The sequence below is a fragment of the Somniosus microcephalus genome, chromosome 5, assembly GCF_052327205.1.
Source record: "Somniosus microcephalus isolate GS21.2 chromosome 5, FLI_Smic_1.0, whole genome shotgun sequence".
Lineage (NCBI taxonomy): Eukaryota > Metazoa > Chordata > Chondrichthyes > Squaliformes > Somniosidae > Somniosus > Somniosus microcephalus.
The window spans coordinates 142,898,239-142,919,819 of NC_140991.1; the positions used below are offsets into that span (position 1 = coordinate 142,898,239).

Below are 21,581 nucleotides of genomic sequence, written 5' to 3' on the forward strand. Positions count from 1 at the left end.
TAAAGGCACCATATAAATGTAAGCTGCTGTTGTTAGAAGCTTATAGAACATTTTAAGAGTTCTGAAGCTCATTGATGCCACGTTAGAAATTCTTCCAAAATCTTTCTGCTGAACAACCTCCCTTCCCTTTCTTTCAGCAGAAATCAACACCACGCCTCCCACCCCCAAAAAGACTCTATACATTATTTCCATTTCCTGGCTTGGTCTGCGCCCCTTGGAACAGGAGAAGGCCATTCAACCCCTCAAGCCTGTTCCTCCATTCAGTTAGATCATGGCTGATCTGTATCTTAACTCTCATCTACCCACATTGGTTGTGTAACCCTTAATACCCTTGCCAAACAAAAATCTACCAATCTCAGTTTTGAAATTTTCAATTGACCAAGCCGCAACAGGTTTTTGGGGGAAGACAGTTCCATATTTCCATTACCCTTTGTGTGAAGGAAGTGCTTCCTCACATCACCCCTGAACGGCCTCGCTCTAATTTTAAAGTTATGTCCCCTTGTTCTGGGTTCTCCCACCAGAGGCAATAGTTTCTCTCTACCCTATCAATTCTTTTTAATCATCTTAAACACTTCAATTAGATCACTACTTAAGCTTCTATACTCAAACACATACAAGCCTTATCCAAGCAACCTGTCTTCCTAATTTAACCCTTTTAGCCCCGGTATCATTCTGGTGACTCTGCGCTGCACCCCCTCCAAGGACAATATGTCCTTCTTGAAGTGCGGTGCCCAGAACTGAACACAGTTGGGGTCTAACCAGAGCTTTACATAACTGTAACATAACTTCCATCCCTTTGTATTCCAGCCCCCTTAAGATAAAGACCAACATTCCATTAGCCTTTTAAATTATTTTTTGTACCTGTCCACTAACTTTTAGGGATTTTTGTACTTGGACCTCTAAATATCTCTGCTCCTCCACAGTTCCTACCTTCTCCTGATTTAGTAAATCCTGCATCCTCGACTGTAGCCTGACCTGGTTCATCAAATATGGCTCTTGTAGAAGGTCTACCAACCTCTAAACAGCCATGGCCTGAAAGTTGCTTCCTGATTGGTGCATTTAGACCAATAATAAAGCAACAGCATTTTAGCACTAATCAGGAACAAGCTTTTCTAATGTTCAAGGCCTGGGTTATTTGAACCACTCGGCACGCAAACAGAAGAAAAGAACTGCAGGCCAGATTGAAGGAGTTTGTGGGCTAGTTTCGGCTCACAGGCCATGTCTTGGGACATTACCATGTTAGATAATTATAAACTGAGAAAAGACTGACTAACATTTCGCCACTTTAAAATTAACTCTACTTGTGATAGTTTGTGTAACTTAAGTAATTTCCAATCTATAAAACCTAGTTGAGTAGAACTAAGCCTTTCAGATATCATGATTGTGAATAATTTTATTAAAAATCAGTGACTTTAAATTGCTGCTGTCGCTCAAAGAGACTTCATATCTTAGTGTTGTGGCAAACTATTGCCATAGTTTCTTTATTTAATACAGTGCAGTACTCCGTGCAATGTAAACATTTTTAAAAAGTGGTTTCTGCAGCCCCACACTTCTCCACATTAACTCAACTGGGTTATCCTTTGAGTAGTTGAGCCACATAGACCAGCAAAATATTGAGATTGGTCCCTATCCATGTTGAGTTAGCTGACCTTAGTTTTGTTGGTGATGGGATGCTACAGTTCATCTTAGCACCACTGATAAAGGGAGGAGCAAAAATTGATTAGATTTCCCATTCCTGATCGCTATCCCTATATGACTGCTGCTGAGCTGTTTGTGGGGTGGACATTAGATGTGGACAGGATTGCTTGCTGCTATGAAGAGCTCCTTCCTCAAAGCGGAATAGTCTGCCAATATTCAATAACCTCATCAGTAAATGATGACCACTTGGACATGGTACAGGATGATACTGGCACTAATGTTCCCTCTAAGCTGTGCGGCCGTGCAGCTGTCTGCCAGTCCCGCACAGCGCAGGACCAGCTTTTCAAATGTGAAATTTCGCACATAACTTTGGGCCGTGCAGCCCGTTAAAGGGACTACCCCCCCCCCCCCCCCCCCACCCAAAAAAAAAATTGGGGAAACATTGACTGGCACACATGGAAGCCAGAATTTTCTGTACCTGGGTGGGTCGGGTGCAGGTGGTCGCCATGGCGGGTCGCGACCCCGTTCTTCATTCCATCCCGCTCCTGAGATCAACTTTCCGTTAATGGCACCTATTAAGGCAGCCCTGCGCGTTACCTGGTCCTATTAAATGGTGCGGGTATTATTATGTCATCGATGATGCTGGGATATTTAAAGGAGCCATGGTCACATTGCATTTGAAGGTTCATCTAGAATAGTGCAGGCACTGCACTGCACCATTGGAGTGTTGCAGAGAGTGTCAAACATGATGGCACGGAGACAAAGGGCTGCACCCAGGTTCTCCGATGACTCCCTCCAAATGCTTAGGGAAGAGACCTCCCCAACAGACCAAAGGAGCCTGGCTCCACATAGCAGAGGAGGCTAACAGCAGAGATGTTGTGAGGAGGACCTGGGTGCAGTGCTGCAAATGTTTCAATGATCTCATTAGATCAGGAACGATGAGTGCAAAGCCACACTTAACTTCATCCTGCTGTGCCTCTCATATCCCCATCACTCTGCCTTCCCAACCCTACTCCTGCACATCCTTACACCAACATACCTTGCATGTCCACCCATCCCTCTCTCTCTGTCTGCATTATCACATCCCCATCTGACTAATCACCCCTCACACTCGCCCTCATCCTAATGCAATCATACCAACTAACAACACAAGGAGGCCCCTTGGCATTGCCACCCCACTCCATTATAGTGACCCTCTAAAGATGTAAACCATCCATTCCTTACAATCATTCCATCACTCTCACTTAAACGTCTCTTCTTTCCCTCCTTGCAGGAAAAGGGAGCCCACAATAAGAGGGAAAGGGAGAGAACCGGAGTGGCCCTTCATCATTGGCTACCTTAGTAGCAGAGGAGGTTGCCTTGGAAATGTCCGGAGTCACAGAGCAGCTGGAAGCAGGTGGCAACTTGGTGACAGAATTACCTATCATGCAGCCACATGGCATACAGCAGTCACTCATATGGGGACAGATGCCAGCAGCCAGTGAATGTTCATTATGTGCATAATGGTATCTGTACCCATACTTGATATGACATATCTAACTCATCTCTTTACTCTCCCACAGGTCCATCAAGAGCCCTCCCTGATACCATTATGCACATAATAAAATTATCAAGAGATATTAATAGATTAAGTGAATGGGCAAAACTGTGGCAAATGGATTTCAATGTAAGCAAATGCGAGGCCATCCACTTTGGACCTAAAAAGGATAGAACAGGGTACTTTCTAAATGGTGAAAAGGTAGAAACAGTGGATGTCCAAAGAGACTTGGGGGTTCAGGTACATAGATCATTAAAATGTCATGAACAGGTACAGAAAATAATCAAAAAAATAAATGCTGGCCTTTATATCTAGAGGACTAGAATACAAGGGGGTAGAAGTTATGCTGCAGCTGTACAAAACCCTGGTTAGACCACACCTGGAGTACTGTGAGCAGTTCTGGGCACCACGCTTTAGGAAGGATACAGTGGCCTTGGAGGAAGTGCAACATAAGTTTACCAGAATGATACCTGGACTTCAAGGGTTAAGTTACGAGGAGCGATTACACAAATTAGGGTTGTATTTCCTTGAATTTAGAAGGTTAAGGGGTGATCTGATCGAAGTTTTCAGGATGTTAAGGGGAACAGATAGGGTAGATAGAGAGAAACTATTTCCGCTGATTGGGGACTCTACGACAGAAGGCATATAAGAACATAAGACGTAGGAGCAGGAGTAGGTCATTTGGCCCCTCGAGCCTGCTCCGCCATTCAATAAGATCATGGCTGATCTAATCTTGGCCTCAACTTGACTCCCTTATTGTTCAAAAATCTGTCTATCTCCACCTTAAATATATTCAATGACCCAGCCTCCACAGCTCTCTGGGGTAGAGAATTCCACAGATTCACCATCCTCTGAGAGAAGAAATTCTTCCTCATTTCCGATTTAAAAGGGTTTCCCCTTATTCTGAAATTATGCCCCCTAGTTCTAGGTTCCCCCACGAGGGGAAACATCCTCTCTGCATCTACCCTGTCAAGCCCCTGCAGAATCTTTTATGTTTCAATAAGATCCCCTCTCATTCTTCTAAACTTCAATGAGTATAGGCCCAACCTGCTCAACCTTTCTTCATAAGACAACCCCTTCATCTCCGGAATCAACCTCGTGAACCTTCTCTGAACTGCCTCCAATGCAAGTATATCCTTCCTTAAATAAGGAGACCAAAACTGTACGCAGTACTCCAGGTGTGGTCTCACCAATGCCCTGTACAGTTGTAACAGGAATTCCCTACTTTTATACTCCATTCCCTTTGCAATAAAGGCCAACATTCCATTTGCCTTCCTAATTACTTGCTGTACCTACATGCTAACCTTTTGTGATTCATGTACAAGGACCCCCAGATCTCTCTCTACCTCAGCATTTTGTAATCTCTCCCCATTTAAATAATTTGCTTTTTTATTTTTCCTACCAAAGTGGATAACCTCGCATTTTCCCGCATTAAACTCCATCTGCCAGATTTTTGCCCACTCAACTTATCTATATCCCTTTGGAGATTCTTTGCGTCCTCCACACAATTTGCAGTCTAAAAATTAAAGCCAGACCATTCAGGAGTGAAATTAGGAAACACTTCTGTACACAAAGGGTGGTAGAAGTTTGGAAAACTCTTCCACAAATGGTAATTGATGCTAGATCAATTGTTAATTTTAAATTGGAGGTTGATAGCTTTTTGTTAACCAAAGGTATTAAGGGATATGGGCCAAAGGCAGGTATATGGAGTTAGATCGCAGATCAGCCATGATGTCATTGAATGGCGGAACAGGCTCGAGGGGCTGGATGGCCTACTCATGTTCCTATGTTCCCCACTGTACAGGAGGAAGAGCAAGACGACACCTCAGAGTAGCCTACAGCCTCTGAGGGCGCACCATCACCAGACATAAGCGCACCCAGCACCAGCGCAGATATGCATACCTCAGTGGGTGCAACGTGAGATAGAGTAGTGTTGTCACCTGGTGTCTCACAGGTCACAAGTGAGCAAGAGCAGATGGTGGAGATAGGGACAGCAGTGGAGACTCTTCGCTGGAGGGCGCAGGACGCTCCCAGCTCTGCTCAGCTGCATGCAGACACTGGGTGATTTTAACTCGGGTGCGGGATGGTGTCGTGTTATCTGAATTTCGTGTTTCCCACACGAATCTAAATGGATGTGGGAGATTGATGCAATTTTAACTCAATTGGCCAATTGATTTCCAACGTGTAGGAAGCCTTTGCAAATGGGTTTCTCATGACTGAAAGTCCCCTCCGATGATGTCATCATTGCTGCTGCATTTTAGGTCCACAGCAAGCCTTGCTTCTTCTGCAGACTGCCAAGCTTCTTGACTGTGCAGTGTGAGGGAGCTGCACCAAATATGACAAGCGGGAGGGTCAGATCAGTTCCTCGCTTTGACGAGGTGGCACTGCAGGCATTAGTGGATGGAGCTAGGGTCAACAGGGCGGTGCTCTTCCCTTCATCAGGGAGGAAGAGGCCGCCCACTCGGACCAAGGCAGTGTAGATGCAGGTGGCTGAGGAGGTCAACTCCTTGGGAGTCACCCGCAGAACCTGGATACAGTGCAGGGAAAGATTTCATGACCTTCAGCGCACTGGAAAAGTAAGAGTGAATTTCCCATCACCCTCAATCCGATCCCCATTGCCTTTCCTCACCAGCACTCAGCTTTAGCAATCTCTTCCTCCACATCCTACTTGACACTGACACCCATGCACCCTTACCCATTCCCTCTATCTCTATGCTCACATTCACATAACTATTTGACCATGCAGCCCTCACACAACCTATCACTCTGATGCTTTGAACACAACTGACAACACACAGGGAGGGCCCTTGGTCTTGCAACCTCACTCCATCTTTGTCTCCTTCTAAGTATCTATGCTATGCAATCTCTACACTCACTCCTTCATTCTCACTCAACCTCCACTTGTGAGCTCTCTTTTCCTGCAATGAGGGAGACAACAAAAGAGAGCGAGCCAGGACAGGAGGAGGGACAGCCTCAATAGCCCACCTGACCCCCTGGGAGGAGGCCGTCCTGGAAATTATGGGAATAGAGGATGATTCGCGCGTGGGGGCCGGACAGATGGTGTAACACAGCAAGCTGGTGAGAGAAAAGTTTCCCATCTCTTTGACATTGCATGAGTCGCTGATCATGATTGTGAAGCTGTAACAGATGGACTTATGAGCATCTGCAGAAAGCTATGTGCATGTAGCCTTTGCATCACATCTCTGACTCTTTCCTTTACTCCCCCACAGGACCATCTCAAGCATCCGTCCCCCCTAGCCGGGAAGAAGAGGCTGAGCAGCCAGACTCCTCAGAGGAAGCTGCAACCTCTGAGGGCACAGCGTCAGCAGAATTCAGCGCACCCAGCACCAGCGCAGACACACCTCAGTGGGACTTCCGGGACATAGAGTAGTGTTGTCACCTGGTGTATCACAGCTCACAAGTGAGCATCAGCAGATTGTGGAGACAGGGACAGCAGTGGAGAGCCCTAGTCGGAGGGTGCAGGACTCTGCCAGCTCGGCTCAGCAGCATGTCGACCCTCTGCCTCTGGGTCCATCCATAAGATCAGAGGTGATGGAACTCCAGGCACAGATGCAGGAGTCTCTGCCAGGTTTTGTCTCTAGGGCCGCTGCGAGAGTGGAGCGAATGGAGGAGTCCATAGCGAACATGAGCAGAGCCTTTGTGGAGTCATTGGCGCATGAACGCATCACCGTGGAAAGGATTGCTACCTCCGTGGTAAGGCTGGCTACCGTAGAGGAGAGGAGGGCTACGGCCATGGAGGAGCTTAGTCACCAGGGTATGGAAAACATGGTCATTGTTCAGAATAGAATGACATCTCTTGAGCGATGGGCATCTATTGAACAGAGAAACCAGACCTTCATGGAAGTCCTTCTGAGTAGGACAGCCATTGCAGATACGGGTCCCCATGGCCCCCCTGATGTGCAACAAGGTGCTCTCCAGCCACTTCCAGGCACCGGCCCCTTCTGGCCTGTGCAGCTTCAGGTGGGTGAACAGCAGCCTGGCGCTCCTGCTGCTGCTATTGCTGGTGCTGCTGTTGTTCCTGGTTCTGCTGCTGCCGTGGCTGGTGCTTGAGCTCTTCTAATGCCCAGATAGGAAGGAAATAAATGGCTCCCATGCTTCTGGTATATGCCTCCGTTGAGGAAGCGCTGAGTGAAGGTGGCGAGAGGGGTTTCTCAGGAGGTCACACTGGAGATGGGTGTGAGGCTCCAACCTTCCACAGGTGTGGCTAAGCCTTCTAAAAGTTGCCTCAGACCTGAGACCACTAAGTCCTGGCACCTGCAATTCATGGCTGATCAAATCTCCTCTTTAATGGTTGACCTGCAATTGATAGTCAGCAATCCAATAGTGCTCCCGCCAGGTTTCACATTTGTGATTCCCACCAGGCGTGTTTCAGGCGGGAAAAGGATTAAATTTGCAAGGGCCTTTCAAAATAGGATTATAGAGGCCATTTAGTGGTTGTTAAGGGCCTTAACGATCAGTCCCGCCCGTTGGATGTGGGACGGAGTTGGGATCATCAGACACGACTGAGTTAAAATTGCTTGGAGTCGGGAACCAGGCGGGGGGGTCCTGCCCCGCCAGTTTTTGCGATTTTAACCCCTGGCATGCCTCCACGGCTCAGTGAAAATCGAGCCCTGAGCCTCGGGGGCATCCAGGAAGAGGGCGATCCTGGCGGTGCAACAAGAAGTGCAGGAGGCTTTGACAGGTTTTGTGACCGTGATGTGTGCAAATGCGCAGAGAATGGAGGAGTCCATCTCCAACGTCAGCACCACCATGTCGCAGCCGATGGTGACTGTAGGCTCTTCCATGAAAGGATGGCGACCTGCATGGAGCAGCTAATGCGCCACTCACAAGAGCACATGGTCTTTATGGAGAATAGATGACAGATGCTCATAACATCCCTCTTAGAGAGGAGGTCTAACATAGACATAGGTCCTCATGCCCCCACTGCTGTGCAGCAAGGTGCTCTCCAGCTCCTTGCTAGCAGGGAAGTGCGGATGGTCCATGAGAGGGATGATGATGAGAGGGGACATAGAAGTAGGGGCTCTTCTCAGCGCTCACACTTCTCCCCTGCTGCCACCCCCCCCCCAGTCAGAGCCCCAGATGGTTCCTCGGATCGCGATAGCTGAGTCTGCCCCTGCACAGTCGCAATAGGAGCAGACTTTGGTGGGGCCATCACAGGCTCCAAAACCCAGATGACATCTGCCAAATGTTCCTATGCAGTCACAGCAGGGAAGTGAGCAGGCTGCCTCTACCTCTTCTGAAGCCACAGGGGTAACACCTCGTAGAAGCACGCGTAAGAGAAAGATGAAACACAAGTAGATGCACAAGAGTAGCCACTTGGGTGTTTTAATAAATGTTTCAGTACTGTGATGTCATGCATAAAACTATTTATTTTCACCATTTTCCGGTCTAATTTGTTTGCAACTTTGAAAGTGGCTTAGTGAGTTGGAGTGAATGGTGAGACATAGCATTACCTCCAGCAATGGTGGTCAGTGTGAAAGGAATGGCTTGGTCATTGTAGGGATGCTTTATGGTATTGCTGTGGGGTGGTGCCAACCTGACGCAGCATGTGCCAGCCATATGGGTATAATGCGTGAAGTTAAGTAAATCTGGCCATGATGAGGCCATCCCATGCCTCCCGGGCAGCAATGCACTCGGGTGCTGGTGGGATCCGGACCGCAGGTTCCTCCTGCTCCTCCTCCTCATCTTCCAACTGATGCTCCTCCTGCTCGTCCTTCTCCTCTTCCTCCTCTGAAAAGGCTGTGCATGCAGAGCCTTGCTCCTCATGCAGCGCTAATCCTCGCTGCTGTGCTATGTTGTGCAGGCTGCAGCAGACCACAACGATTCTGGAGACCCTGGCTGGTGTGTACTGGAGGGCTCTTCCAGATCTGTCAATGCATCTGAAGCGCATTTTCAGCATGCCTATTGTCTGCTCTATGACACATCTGGTGGAAATGTGGCTTTCATTATATCTCTCCAGGGCCTCAGTACGTGGCCTCCTCAAGAGTGGATAGTCCTTGTTTTCAAGCAGCCAGCCGGAAAGTCTGTTTGGAGGAGGGAAGAGCTGAGGGAGGGTGAACTCGCGCAGGACGAAAGAGTCATGGCAGCTGCCAGGGAATTTGGCGCACACATGCATGATGATCTTCCTATGGTTGCAGGCGAGCTGCACATTGAGGTGCCCTTGCGGTTGACACAGACTCCTGAGTAATGGTGGGTGCCCTGATGGCCTCGTATGCAGTTGATGACGCCCTGCACCCGTGGGAAGCCAGCCAGAGCGGCAAAGGCCAGTGCCCACTCAGTAATACTGGCTTCATCAGTGGCAAACTTGATATAATTGGCTGACTAGTCAAAGAGGGTATCGGTGACCTCTGATGCATCTGAGAACATAAGAAGTAGGAGCAGGAGTAGGTCATACGGCCCCTCGGGCCTGCTCCGCCATTCAATAGGATCATGGCTGATCCGAATCTAGACTCACGTCCACTTCCCTGCCCTCTCCCCGTAACCCCTAATTCCCTTGTCTGCTAGGAAACTGTCTATCTCAGTTTTAAATTTATTTAATGTTGCAGCTTCCACAGCTCTCTGGGGTAGCAAATTCCATAGATTTACTACCCTCTGAGTGAAGAAGTTTCTCCTCATCTCAGTTTTGAAAGGGCAGCCCCTTATTCTAAGATTATGCCCCCTAGTTCTAGTCTCACCCATCAGTGGAAACATCCTCACCGCATCCACCTGATCAAGACCCCTCACAACCTTATATGTTTCGATAAGATCGCCTCTCATTCTTCTGAACTCCAATGAGTAGAGTCCCAACCTACTCAACCTTTCCTCATACGTCAACCCCCTCATCTCTGGAATCAACCGAGTGAACCTTCTCTGAACCGCTCGAGAGCAAGTATATCTTTTCTTAAATATGGAAACCAAAACTGCATGCAGTATTCCCGGTGTGGCCTCACCAATACACTGTATAACTGCAGCAAGACCTCCCTGTTTTTATACTCCATCCCCCTTGCAATAAAAGCCAAGATTCCATTGGCCTTCCTGATCACCTGCTGCACCTGCATACTAACTTTTTGTGTTTCATGCACCAGGACCCCCAGATCCCTTTGTAATGTAGCACTTTGCAGTTTCTCACCATTTAGATAATAACTTGCTCTTTGATTTTTTTCTGCCAAAGTGCATAACCTCACACTTTCCAATATTATATTCCATCTGCCAAATCTCTGCCCACTCACTTAGCCTGTCTATGTCCTTTTGCAGGTTTTTTATGTCCTCTTCACTCACTGCTTTCCCTCCCATCTTTGTATCGTCGGCAAACTTGGATACGTTGCACTCGATCCCTTCCTCCAAATCGTTAATATAGATTGTAAAGAGTTGGGGTCCCAGCCCTGACCCCTGCGGAACACCACTCTTCACTTTGCCAACCCGAGAATGAACCATTTTCTGTTAGATAGCCAATCTTCCACCCATGCCAGTATATGACCCCCAATCCCGTGATTTTTTATCTTGATCAGTAATCTTTTGTGTGGAACCTTGTCAAATGCCTTTTGGAAGTCCAGATACACTACATCCACTGGTTCCCCTTTATCCACCCTGTATGTTACATCCTCAAAGAATTCGAGCAAATTTGTCAAACATGACTTCCCCTTCATAAAACCATGCTGACTGCGTCCTATTAAATTATGTTTATCCAAATGCTCTGTTACGGTTTCCTTAATAATGGACTCCAACATTTTGCCAACCACAGATGTTAGGCTAACTGGTCTATAGTTTCCAGCTTTTTGTCTACTTCCCTTCTTAAATAAGGGTGTTACATTAGCAGTTTTCCAATCTGCCGGGACCTTTCCTGAGTCCAGGGAGTTTTGGAAAATAATCACCAATGCATCCACAATCCCTACCGCCACTTCCCTCAAGACCCTAGGATGTAGGCCATCAGGTCCGGGGGATTTATCCGCCTTAAGTCCCATTATTTTACCGAGTACCATCTCCTTAGTGATTTTAATCGTGTTTAGCTCCTCCTCCCCCCCCCCCCCCCCCCCATTGCCCCCTGTTTGTCCAGTGTTGGGATATTTTTAGTGTCCTCTACTGTAAAGACTGATACAAAATATTTGTTCAGCGTCTTTGCCATCTCCATGTTCCCCACCACTAGTTTCCCGGTCCCATCCTCTAAGGGACCAACGTTCACTTTAGCCACGCTTTTTCTTTTTATATAGCTGTAGAAACTCTTGCTATCTGTTTTTATATTTTTTGCTAGTTTACTTTCATAATCTATCTTCCCTTTCTTAATTAATCTTTTTGTTATTGTTTGCTGGCTTTTAAATGCTTCCCAATCTTCTATCCTCCCACTAGATTTGGCTACTTTATATGCCCTTGTTTTCAGTCGGATACTATCCTTTATTACTTTACTAAGCCACGGATGGCTGTCTTTTCTTTTACTCCCCTTTTTCCTCAGTGGAATATATTTATCTTGAAAGATGTGAAATATCTCCTTGAATGTAGACCACTGCTCTTGTACCGTCTTACACTTTAATCTGTTTTCCCAGTCCACTTTAGTCAATTCTACTCTCATACCTTCATAGTCTCCTTTATTTAAGCTCAGTACGCTGGTTTGAGATCCAACTCTCTCACCCTCAAACTGAATTTGGAATTCAACCATATTATGGTCACTCATTCCAAGGGGATCTTTTACTAGGACATTTTTTTATTAATCCTGTCTCATTACACAGGACCAGATCTAAGATTGCCTGCCCCCGGTTGGTTCAGTTACATACTGCTCAAGGAACCCGTCCCTAATACACTCTATGAACTCTTCCTCAATGCTGCCAAACCCAATTTGATTAGTCCAGTCAATATGAAAGTTAAAATCCCCCATGATTATAGCTGTTCCCTTATTACAAGCCCCAACTATTTCCTGATTTATACTCCGACCAACAGAGTTGCAACTGTTAGGAGGCCTATAGACTACGCCCACTAGTGACTTTTTCCCCTTATTATTCCTTATCTCCACCCAAACTGTTTCACTATCCTGATCCTTTGACCCAATATCATTTCTGACTATTGCAGTGATTCCATCCTTGATTAACATAGCACTCCCTTTCCTTCCTGTCTGTCCTTCCTAATTGTCAAATACCCTTGTATGTTTAGTTCCCAGTCATGATCATCTTGCAGCCATGTTTCCGTAATGGCCACCAGATCATACCCATGTGTAGTTATTTGTACCATCAACTCGTCTATTTTGTTACGAATGCTGCGTGCATTCAGATAAAGAACTTTCAAATATGTTTTCTGACAATTTATTCCTGCTTTTACCCCTTTTACTACTTTACCTTTATCATTAAACATTCTGTCCCTTCCTGACACGCTCTGAGGGCGGCTGACTGCGAGATGCCGCAAATGTCTGCTGCAGATCTCTGGAAGGAGCCCGAGGCGAAGAAGTTGAGGGCGCTGGTGACTTTGACAGCCACTGGTAAGGCGTGTCCACCCGCTCCTCTGGGCTGCAGGTCTTGCTTGAGCGATGTGCAAATGTCTGTGAGGACCTGGCACGATAGCTTGAGTCTCCTTTGGCACTGCTGCTCCATCAGGTTGAGGAAGCTCACCCTCTGCCTCATTACCCTATTTTGGGTGTATCTCCTATGGTGTGGTGCAGCCCTGCACTGATGTCCTCTGTCCTGTGCAGCATCAGGTGGTTGAGGAGAAGGTTGTTGGTGCTGCTGGTGTTGGGGCTCATCGTGGTCCGATTCTGAGGACCAAGGTAAGACCGTATAAATGGCACTCATTCTGATGTAATAGATGGCAGGTCAAGTAGAGACGACAGAAGCAATTTTTCAGTGGTGTGATAGGTTCTACCAATGAGGTGACAGTGGATCCTGACTTTGCTGGAAACACTTACAACCTCTAGAAAGCTAAATCTGTGCTTCAGCAATAGCATCTGATTTAGAAAAGTGACCAGTTGTGAAGTGGGAGTTTTTATTGTACTTTTCATGCTGTGCATTAATGAGGTGGATCAATGGCCACTCAACTTCCACCTCGGGTTCACAGATGTGGTTCCCGAGCTGCATGATTCCCGTGCTGATCCAGGGAAATTTGAAAGGTAGAGTTAAAAAGACGCTTAAAGGTCTGACAAGTACCTCAATTACCTCGGCCTCCTCTGCCGTTCGGTTCGCTGCCGTGCTGGCAAACGCGCCCGAGGGAAAGGCGCGTGGGGGCGGGATGACCACGAGTTCCTGACCCCCACTGAGGTTTTTTGAAATTTCCCTCCCGACCCACCTCCAATTGCGCCCGCACGGACCCCAGAAAATTCCGGTCTTACACTAGCAAGGAGGAAAAGCCTTGTGGAAAGGTGGGAATGGAAGAAAATTAACTAGAGAAAAAAATGCTTTAATTAGAACACTTTCTTTGATCACATTGAAGAGGCCTTAGTTAGTTTTTTGGGGGTCATTTTTCTTCGTTCAACTTTTCACACCACTCCTACAGATGAGTCATGGTTCCATATGACTGTGCATTTACCTACCCAATATGTAGGTAATTTGTAACAATCCCAGAGATTGAACAGAAAACCCTTGTTCAGATTACTGATTATATCACGTGCCCACATGAGTTCGGGTCATTCGAGAGTCCGCTGTAGAGCTGTGCCATCTGCTGCAAGGACACCTGCAGCTACCATGCAGCATTCAGCACATGCAGGGACAGTAACGTTTGGCTTTGGCTTGAAACTTCTTCATACCTTCTTGCAGGCATGCTACAGTGTTCACCTACAGAGATAGGCACCTCATGTTCATCCGTTGAACGGTTGCTTGATTGCTTTGTCAATTGCCTACAGATTCATGCTTGCACCAAGGTGCCTTTCCTTTCATTTTTGCCTGCCACCTTTTCAGCTCCTGTCCCTTCGGATTTAGCAAAGGCTGTTTATGGGAGATCTGCCTTTTAAAGCCCTGAGTTTTTCTCTTATTATGGCACGCCCCTTAATTATTGACATCCCTTTAAATTTCATTTATATGCAAATTTCCATTTGTATTACCAGTGTGCTCCATAGAGTCGGCATCTGCTGCTTTGAATAATTATTGAAATGAACTTGCCCTGGAGAATTGAGTGCTATTGGCACATTATCATTCGGCAGGATTTGCACCAGTTCGTAACCATTTAGAACTACAGGAAATTAAAGATAAATTTTACAGAGCCTTCCATCTGGGGATTAAATAAACAGAATGTTGTCAATTTTAGGACAAGTTGTACATTTTCTACAATGCAATGGACTTTATGGAATGAATAGCCTTTTCTCATTCAATGCTTTCTATGCTATGATCCAAGCCAATTGGAAAAACCTGAAGTTTGAATTTAACTTTAAATCATCTGAATTTTGATTAAAGCTTAATTTGGGATGCTCACCTTCTATTTATTATGTATGACAAAAAATATAAGCCTGTGTGTCATAGAAATCATAGAATCATAGAAATTTACAGCACGGAAGGAGGCTATTTCTGCCCACCGTGTCCATCGTATCAGTGGTCAGAAGTCACTAAATAGAGTTTCAGGTAATTCAAAATGCATTTGCTTGATATTTATTATTCTGGAGCCCAAAGATTTTGGGCAAGGTTCTATATCTCTCTCCTCCTGATTTAATTCATATAGGGATGATTTATTTTGTGTTCCTAATATTGAACCCAATGTAGGTGAGTGTCAAGCAGTTCATTTATGCTGTATAAAGTGGCAGAAAAACAGTTTAGACGTAAAACATTTTTTCCTTGTAAAATTTTGTGGAAGTACGTTCTAGTTTGTGTCTGTGTGTCGAATGCACAATTTGACTAAGTTCACTCCACGCGACTCAATTAAGTTGCTTCATTTCTAATACTACCACTGTTTGATTATCATAAGTAATAATGGTTAGAAAGTAAACAGAACGGTTTGTCTTGCAGATTTCTGATTGGGCGAGAGAAACCTGGCCAGAGCAGTGAAGTTGCTCAACTGATCAGCCAAACTCTAGAGCAGGAGCGACATCAAAGAGAGCTGCTAGAACAGCACTACGCTCAGTATGATGCAGATGATGATGAGGTAAAAGTGAACATCACAAATGCTGTCATTCAGTTGAAGCAATTCTGTGTTTCTCATTTACTTCATAAAAGTGATAATTGTAGCTTTCCCTAGGGAGTCGTTCAAATATGTAAGTATGTAGCTCTTGGGCACACCCAGAACCAGAAATCAGGATCACAAACACATTTGCCTCACAGGCAGTTGAGGCTTTATTTTTTACATGGGCTTGGTCTGATACCAGGAAAATGTCATAAGCTGGTTCAATCTTGCACGACATCTGGTTACATTATTCGATTAGTATTTTATTCACATTAGCACCATCATTTGAGAGGCAGGATTAGAGCTATTCTGCTATCATACCTGAACAGTCATCTGTTAAATAGAAATTTAGAGAGTTCAACATTAGAGGAAATGGTTTACTTTGTTTCCTGTTGTCTCACATGTTTCCATTCTTTAATTTTCTGGCATACAGCTCTATTTAATTATTTTAACTTTTGAACTCCACAATTTCATTGTTTTTATACAGTAGTAAATATACAAATGAATGATAGTGAAATTTTAGGGAATCGTTTCCTTTTTGTGTCAGCACTGCAATTGTCTTTCCAGGGCTGATTCTAATGAGATGTAACATGGATCAGCTTAATTCAGATGTAAAGAAAATTTGTCAGATTGGGCAAAATGCTGCCTTTGTAAAACTTGGTATGTCAGTGTAGCATTCAACAACTGAAGGGATTTTGCATGAACACATGGGTTTAAAGGTGTAATATCCTTGGTCCTGGGCATTGTGTAGCCTGCCATTGACATCTCGTAAACTAAAATCACATTATTTACATAATACAGTTCCAGAATTGTCTCAGTTAGATAAGTTTTCTTTTAAGCATTTTCTTCTACCTACATACAATCCTGGATCCAAACTATTCCAAGTACTGAAGTGCACATACTAAACTTGTGCGCTTAATTTCCACTATTTAAGTAGGACCAGTAGGTATTGCAGCTTTATGGTGAAAATGAAAGTGTGATATATGAAGTTTGCTATTACAACTGTGATGTTCAGTAATAGAAAAGTAGTTCGAAAAACAAGCTATCAAATGGTAGCATCTTACAATATCTAGCATTGGTCAACACAATGTAATTACAATATTTAATCATGTTTCCTCTTCAAGGATAGTATGTGCTTAGACTAATTCAATAACTAATCGGCACTAATATTCTTTTAAGCACGTTAGCCATTAATTATTAAAAATTGGAGTGGGCAGATGAAATGAGGATATGGTGGAATGCATCCCCGAGCAATTTCCCAGCTCCGTACGTCTCAGATCTGCTAAAATATCTATGGGGTACAGGTGGGAAACGTAGGTTATAGTCTCCACACTACCAATAAAATCGTACATATAAACTAAAGCCTATCGCTCCTTAAAACCAAAGAAAAAATGAAGATGTGTGAACTCTTTTTTGTTGCTTTAATGGGCAAATCACCATACACACAAACATCCAAAAAAGTATCCTTGTTCATGTACATACCGGTTTTATTAAAGGGAGTTAATCAAATCAGCTGAATTAAACTAAAATGTAATTTGATACTTATTTGCTTTTTTTTTTAGGGTTTGATAGTGTCATGCTTTTAGACAAACCTTTTCTCCGGACCCTGGCCCATCACTTTTATTTCCTCTTTTTTTTTAATTTTCTCTTTACTCCTCCTAGGCCCCTCCCTGCTGTCATTATGCCTCCTTTCATTTCTCCCTTTTTGGGTACTTTGCCTTCCCAAATCCTTACCCCAACCCTTCAGCACTCCTCAACCTTCCTTCTCTCCTGCTGCCGTCCTAGGCTTGACTCCCTCTTCGATAAGCGTGCAGCTTCCCTCTGTGTCTCTCCTCACATCCTCAGAAGGGCCCATCGACGCACTCGTCGCTGCCTCCTTACAAGTAGTAACTCCAACTGCCCCATCTACTCTCTCGCCGACCTTTCCATCCAGCATACCTGTTGGGGGCTAATCTTGCCAATCTCCTTCCCGTGCCACTCACCCCTTCTAATGTTGACCCTGTGGAATTAGCTAGCGGATCGGCTATCACAGCCCCTCTCCACGTCTCCCTCCAGAATGACTGTACACTTGTGAACAAGGCCCTTGCCATTCATGAGCTTATTGTGGATGATTGCATCAACATCATGGCCTCGATGGAAATTTACACTGACTGCCAGAAAGCTTTTTCAAGTTGGGTGGATAATATTGTGACCAATTGAGCTTAACTTCCTGGTGCACTGGTCTTCAGAATACTCATAGGTGGGCTAGCACAAGGTGAACTTCATGCTAATACTTTCCAAAAAAGCCTGAAGAATATTCTGAAGGGGTTCCAAGTCCAATAGGATATCCTTTTTTTTCCTTAACACAGATGCTTCCCTTTGAGGGTGGGAAACTCATCTAAGAAACAACTGATTCCAAGGCCCAAAGCATTTAGAAAACCTGGCACATAAATAGACAAGATCCAAAAATTGTTTAATTGGACAATGAATACTCTGAGTAGAAATTGAAGGCAGACTATGATCAGACATAACAGCAATGTTAAGCTGCATCAGTTAGAGAATGAGTGCTCTGGCCCAAAATGCTCATTCCTGTAAATGTTCTTCCTGATTGTTATCTGAGGTGTAACAATTCCTCTCTAGTCGGAGTCCAGGTTCAGAATGATGGCTGCTTAAGCATTGCTGTCTTTGTTTTGTATTTTTCCCCCAATTTTTTTGAGTTAATTCATGTTCAAGATATGAGATTTTAGTGCTGGAATCTGAGCATTTTCGACTTTTAGCATTTAAAGTCGATCATTCCACAAGCTTCATGCACTGCTTAGATGCTGGGAAAAATTTCTACTCTACCCCAGCAATGTGCCTTACCCCTCGCTGTAACAGCAGGACAGCAGGAGGCTCCCCACATCTCCGATCTCTATGGGCCCCCTAGATGAAGCTGTCAATTACTGTGCAATTATGGTCAGATTTGCTTTTTGCTCTGGACTCATGCCAACTAAAAGCTAGTTTAAGACTGCCCAAACCTAGTAAGATACACAAGGCCACTGAAGCAGTTCTGGAATATCCTTTGGGATGCTACAACAGAGATGGTGTAGTCTGGATGGTCTTGTGATGCCAGTAACTGAAGGAATATTGTTACTTATTGGCTTGCTAATTTATATTGAAATAAGCAGCTGTGCTCAAATTAATAAGGAACAAAGCGATGTTCAAGTTGAAGAGGAAATAATATATGGAAATGGCAGCAGAGGATCAAGAGGTTCAGCAGTCTGCCTCTAAGAGTCCTGGCATTGGGTGGAGACTTTGAAAAAGTGATTGTTGTCTTAAACAATGTTCTGTTGTTCACTTGAGTTGAATTCAGTCTTCCGGTTATAATCATTTTGGGGGAGAAATTCGTGTATTTAACGCCACATGTTAGTACCATGAGATGGCGCTAAAACACCGTTCAGAGCTCTACTGCCAGCTGATGGCGGTTCCAGCGCCGCACACCACATCTGTCTTGCCGGTAGCGCTGCTGGTAAACTCAATCGCCAGGGACATCACAATCACGGAGATCATGACATCAGTGAGTGTGCAATGCTCACTTGACACCTGATTTCCCAACTTCGTTTTGGCCATTGAACTTACCGGCTGGAGAAAGCAACGACAGGTTGAGGTGGCGTGCAGCAGCAGGAAGCCGGCTCCAGCAACGCATTTTAAAGGGATTCTTACCAATCACTCGCACCTGACACGGCTTTTAAGTTAAAGTGGCTGTGTGCCACTTCCTGCTACTGCAAGAGTTTTCTTTAGTCATTTCAAGGTCATTTGGTATCAGGGAGTGTTCTGGCAAGTACAAAACTCTTATTATTTTTGAAATGCTTCAAACTACAACACTTGCTAAAAGTCATGGGGGCTATACTGACAGTTGACCTCTCCCTCCAGGATCTATGCCGGAGGGAGCGAAGGCAGCGAGAAAGATGGGAACATGGGCGCAGAGGGAGTAGGAAGGCCGTCAGGGCTGTCAACAGGAGACCTTACCCTCCGAGGGTCTACCGCCCACACTTCTCCCTTCAATTAAGCGAGGAGCAGTGTATTAGGAGGCTTCGCTTCATCAAGGAGGTGGTCACAGAGCTCTGCCAACCTCCTGCAACCTGATCTCCAGCTTCAGACCAGCGCGACTACAGCTCTCCCAGTGGCAGTCAAGGTCACCGTGGCCGTCAATTTCTTTGCCAGCAGGTCCGTCCTGTCTGCAGCAGTAGACTTAGCTAACATCTCGCAGTTTGCCGTCCATCGCTGCATCCGGGAGGTCACTGAGGTTCGAATGCACCCATGTGGCTTTTTGGGCACTGCATAACAATCCTGAGATCTTCCGTAACTGCAAAGGCTACCACTCACTTAATGTGCAGTTGGTGTGCGACCACACACCACGAATCCTCAATGTCAATGCTCACTATCCTGGCAGCAGCCACGATGCCGTCATCTTGCGCCAGCACTCTTCCAGCCACCACGTCAAGCTCGAGGGTGTCTGCTCGGAGACCAGGACTATCCGCTCTGCATCTGCCCCAACACTCGTGCCCAGCACTCATAATGAGAGCAATGCTGCCAGCAGGAACATCATGTTGGAGCATAGATTGCTGGCCTGCTGCGACACTGTGAAAGCCCCGGTCAACGGTGGTAGACCCAGCCACGATGGCAGCAGTCAGAGCTTGGATGCCATCATGCTGAGAGTGCATGAGAGCAGCCTGTGCTTCCGCTGCAGCACTAAGACGTTGGGTCGCTTCCGCCTGTGCTGCAATGGAAGCTGCAACATCGCTCATCATCCTCTCCATCACGCCTGGGTCACCACCAGCCTCTCTGGGAGTGTATCATCATTTGTAGACTGGAAATGCTGGGCTCCATGCTTTGCGCAGAGCCTTGTGCAGTGTTGGAGGCGGACTCCTCCGCACTCCTTGCCATTGCCGAAAGACGCTCTGGCAGCCTTACCATTGCAACTATTGTTTCCATGTGCATGCCCATCACCCTTCTAAAGGCCTCCCCATTGAGGTTCTCATCTGAGCCTCCAGGGACCTGGCCCCTGAGCTATCCTTTCCCCCTGGCCTTGCTGCAGCCCACTCTCCCACTACTACTCTAAAGAACACGTCGTGCCAGTATCTGAGCTGGTGCAAGGAGGACACAAATAACCTCCCAGAGTTGTCGGGGAACATAGGGTCTGATGAAAGGGAAGAACTGAAAGAAATCAGTATTTGTAGGGAAATGGTGTTAGGGAAATTAAATCCCCAGAGCCTGATAATCTACATCCTAGGGTATTGAGGAAGTGGCCCTAGAAATAGTAGATGCAATGCTGATCATCTTCCAACATTCAATGGAATCTGGAACAGTACCCATGGATTGGAGGGTAGCTAATGTTACCCCACTATTCAAAAAAGGTGGTAGAGAGAAAACGGGGAATTACAGGTAAGCCTGACATCGGTAGTGGGGAAAATGCTAGAGTCCATTATAAAAGATGTAATAGCAGAGCACTTGGAAAACAGTGACAGGATCGGACAAAGTCAACATGGATTTACAAAAGGTAAATCATGCTCGACTAATCTTCTGGAATTTTTTGAGGATGTAACTGGTAAAATAAATAAGGGAGAACCAGTGGATGTGGTGTATTTAGACTTTCAGAAGACTTTCAATAAGGTCCTGCATAAGAGATGAGCGTGTAAAGTTAAGGCACATGGGATTGGGGGCAAGGTATTGACTTGGATAGAGAACTGGCTGTCAGACAGAAAGCAAAGAGTTGGAAACATAGAAACATAGAAGATAGGAGCAGGAGTAGGCCATTCGGCCCCTCGAGCCTGCTCTGCCATTCAATGAGATCATGGCTGATCATCCAAATTCAGTACCCTGTTCCTGCCTTTTCTCCATATCCCTTGATCCCTTTAGCCTTAAGAAATATATCCAACTCCTTCTTGAATATATTTAATGAATTGGCCTCTACTGCCGCCTTTGGTAGAGAATTCCACAGGTTCACCACTCTCTGGGTGAAGAAATTCCTCCTCATCTCTGTCCTAAATGGCTTACCCCTTATCCTTAGACTGTGACCTCTGGTTCTGGACTCCCCGACCATTGGGAACATCCTTCCAGCATCTATTCTGTCTAGTCCTGTTAGAATTTTATAAGTTTCGATGAGATCCCCTCTCATTCTTCTAAACTCCAGTGAGTACAAGCCCAATCGACCCAATCTCTCCTCGTACATCAATAAACGGGTCTTTTTCCGAGTGGCAGGCAGTGACTAGTGGGGTACCACAGGGATCGGTCCTTGGACCCCAGCTATTCACAATATATATTAATGATGATCTAGACAAGGGAACTAGATGTAATATCTCCAAATTTGCAGATGACACAAAGCAGG

General features: G+C 45.6%; 1 protein-coding gene across 16 annotated transcripts in view; it reads left to right on the top strand.

Annotated features, from left to right (window-relative positions):
* ppp1r9a (protein phosphatase 1, regulatory subunit 9A) overlaps positions 1-21,581 on the top strand; it is a 472,949-nt gene that overhangs the window by 235,283 nt on the left and 216,085 nt on the right. For all 16 annotated transcript variants that reach the window (XR_015078433.1, XM_085988318.1, XM_085988314.1 and 13 more), the window contains exon 5: positions 15,082-15,217. Coding sequence is in view for 15 of the 16 variants with exons in the window: in XM_085988318.1 (XP_085844444.1) it covers positions 15,082-15,217 (136 nt within the window). In the remaining variant the exon portion in view is untranslated. The remainder of the gene's footprint in view (positions 1-15,081; positions 15,218-21,581) is intronic.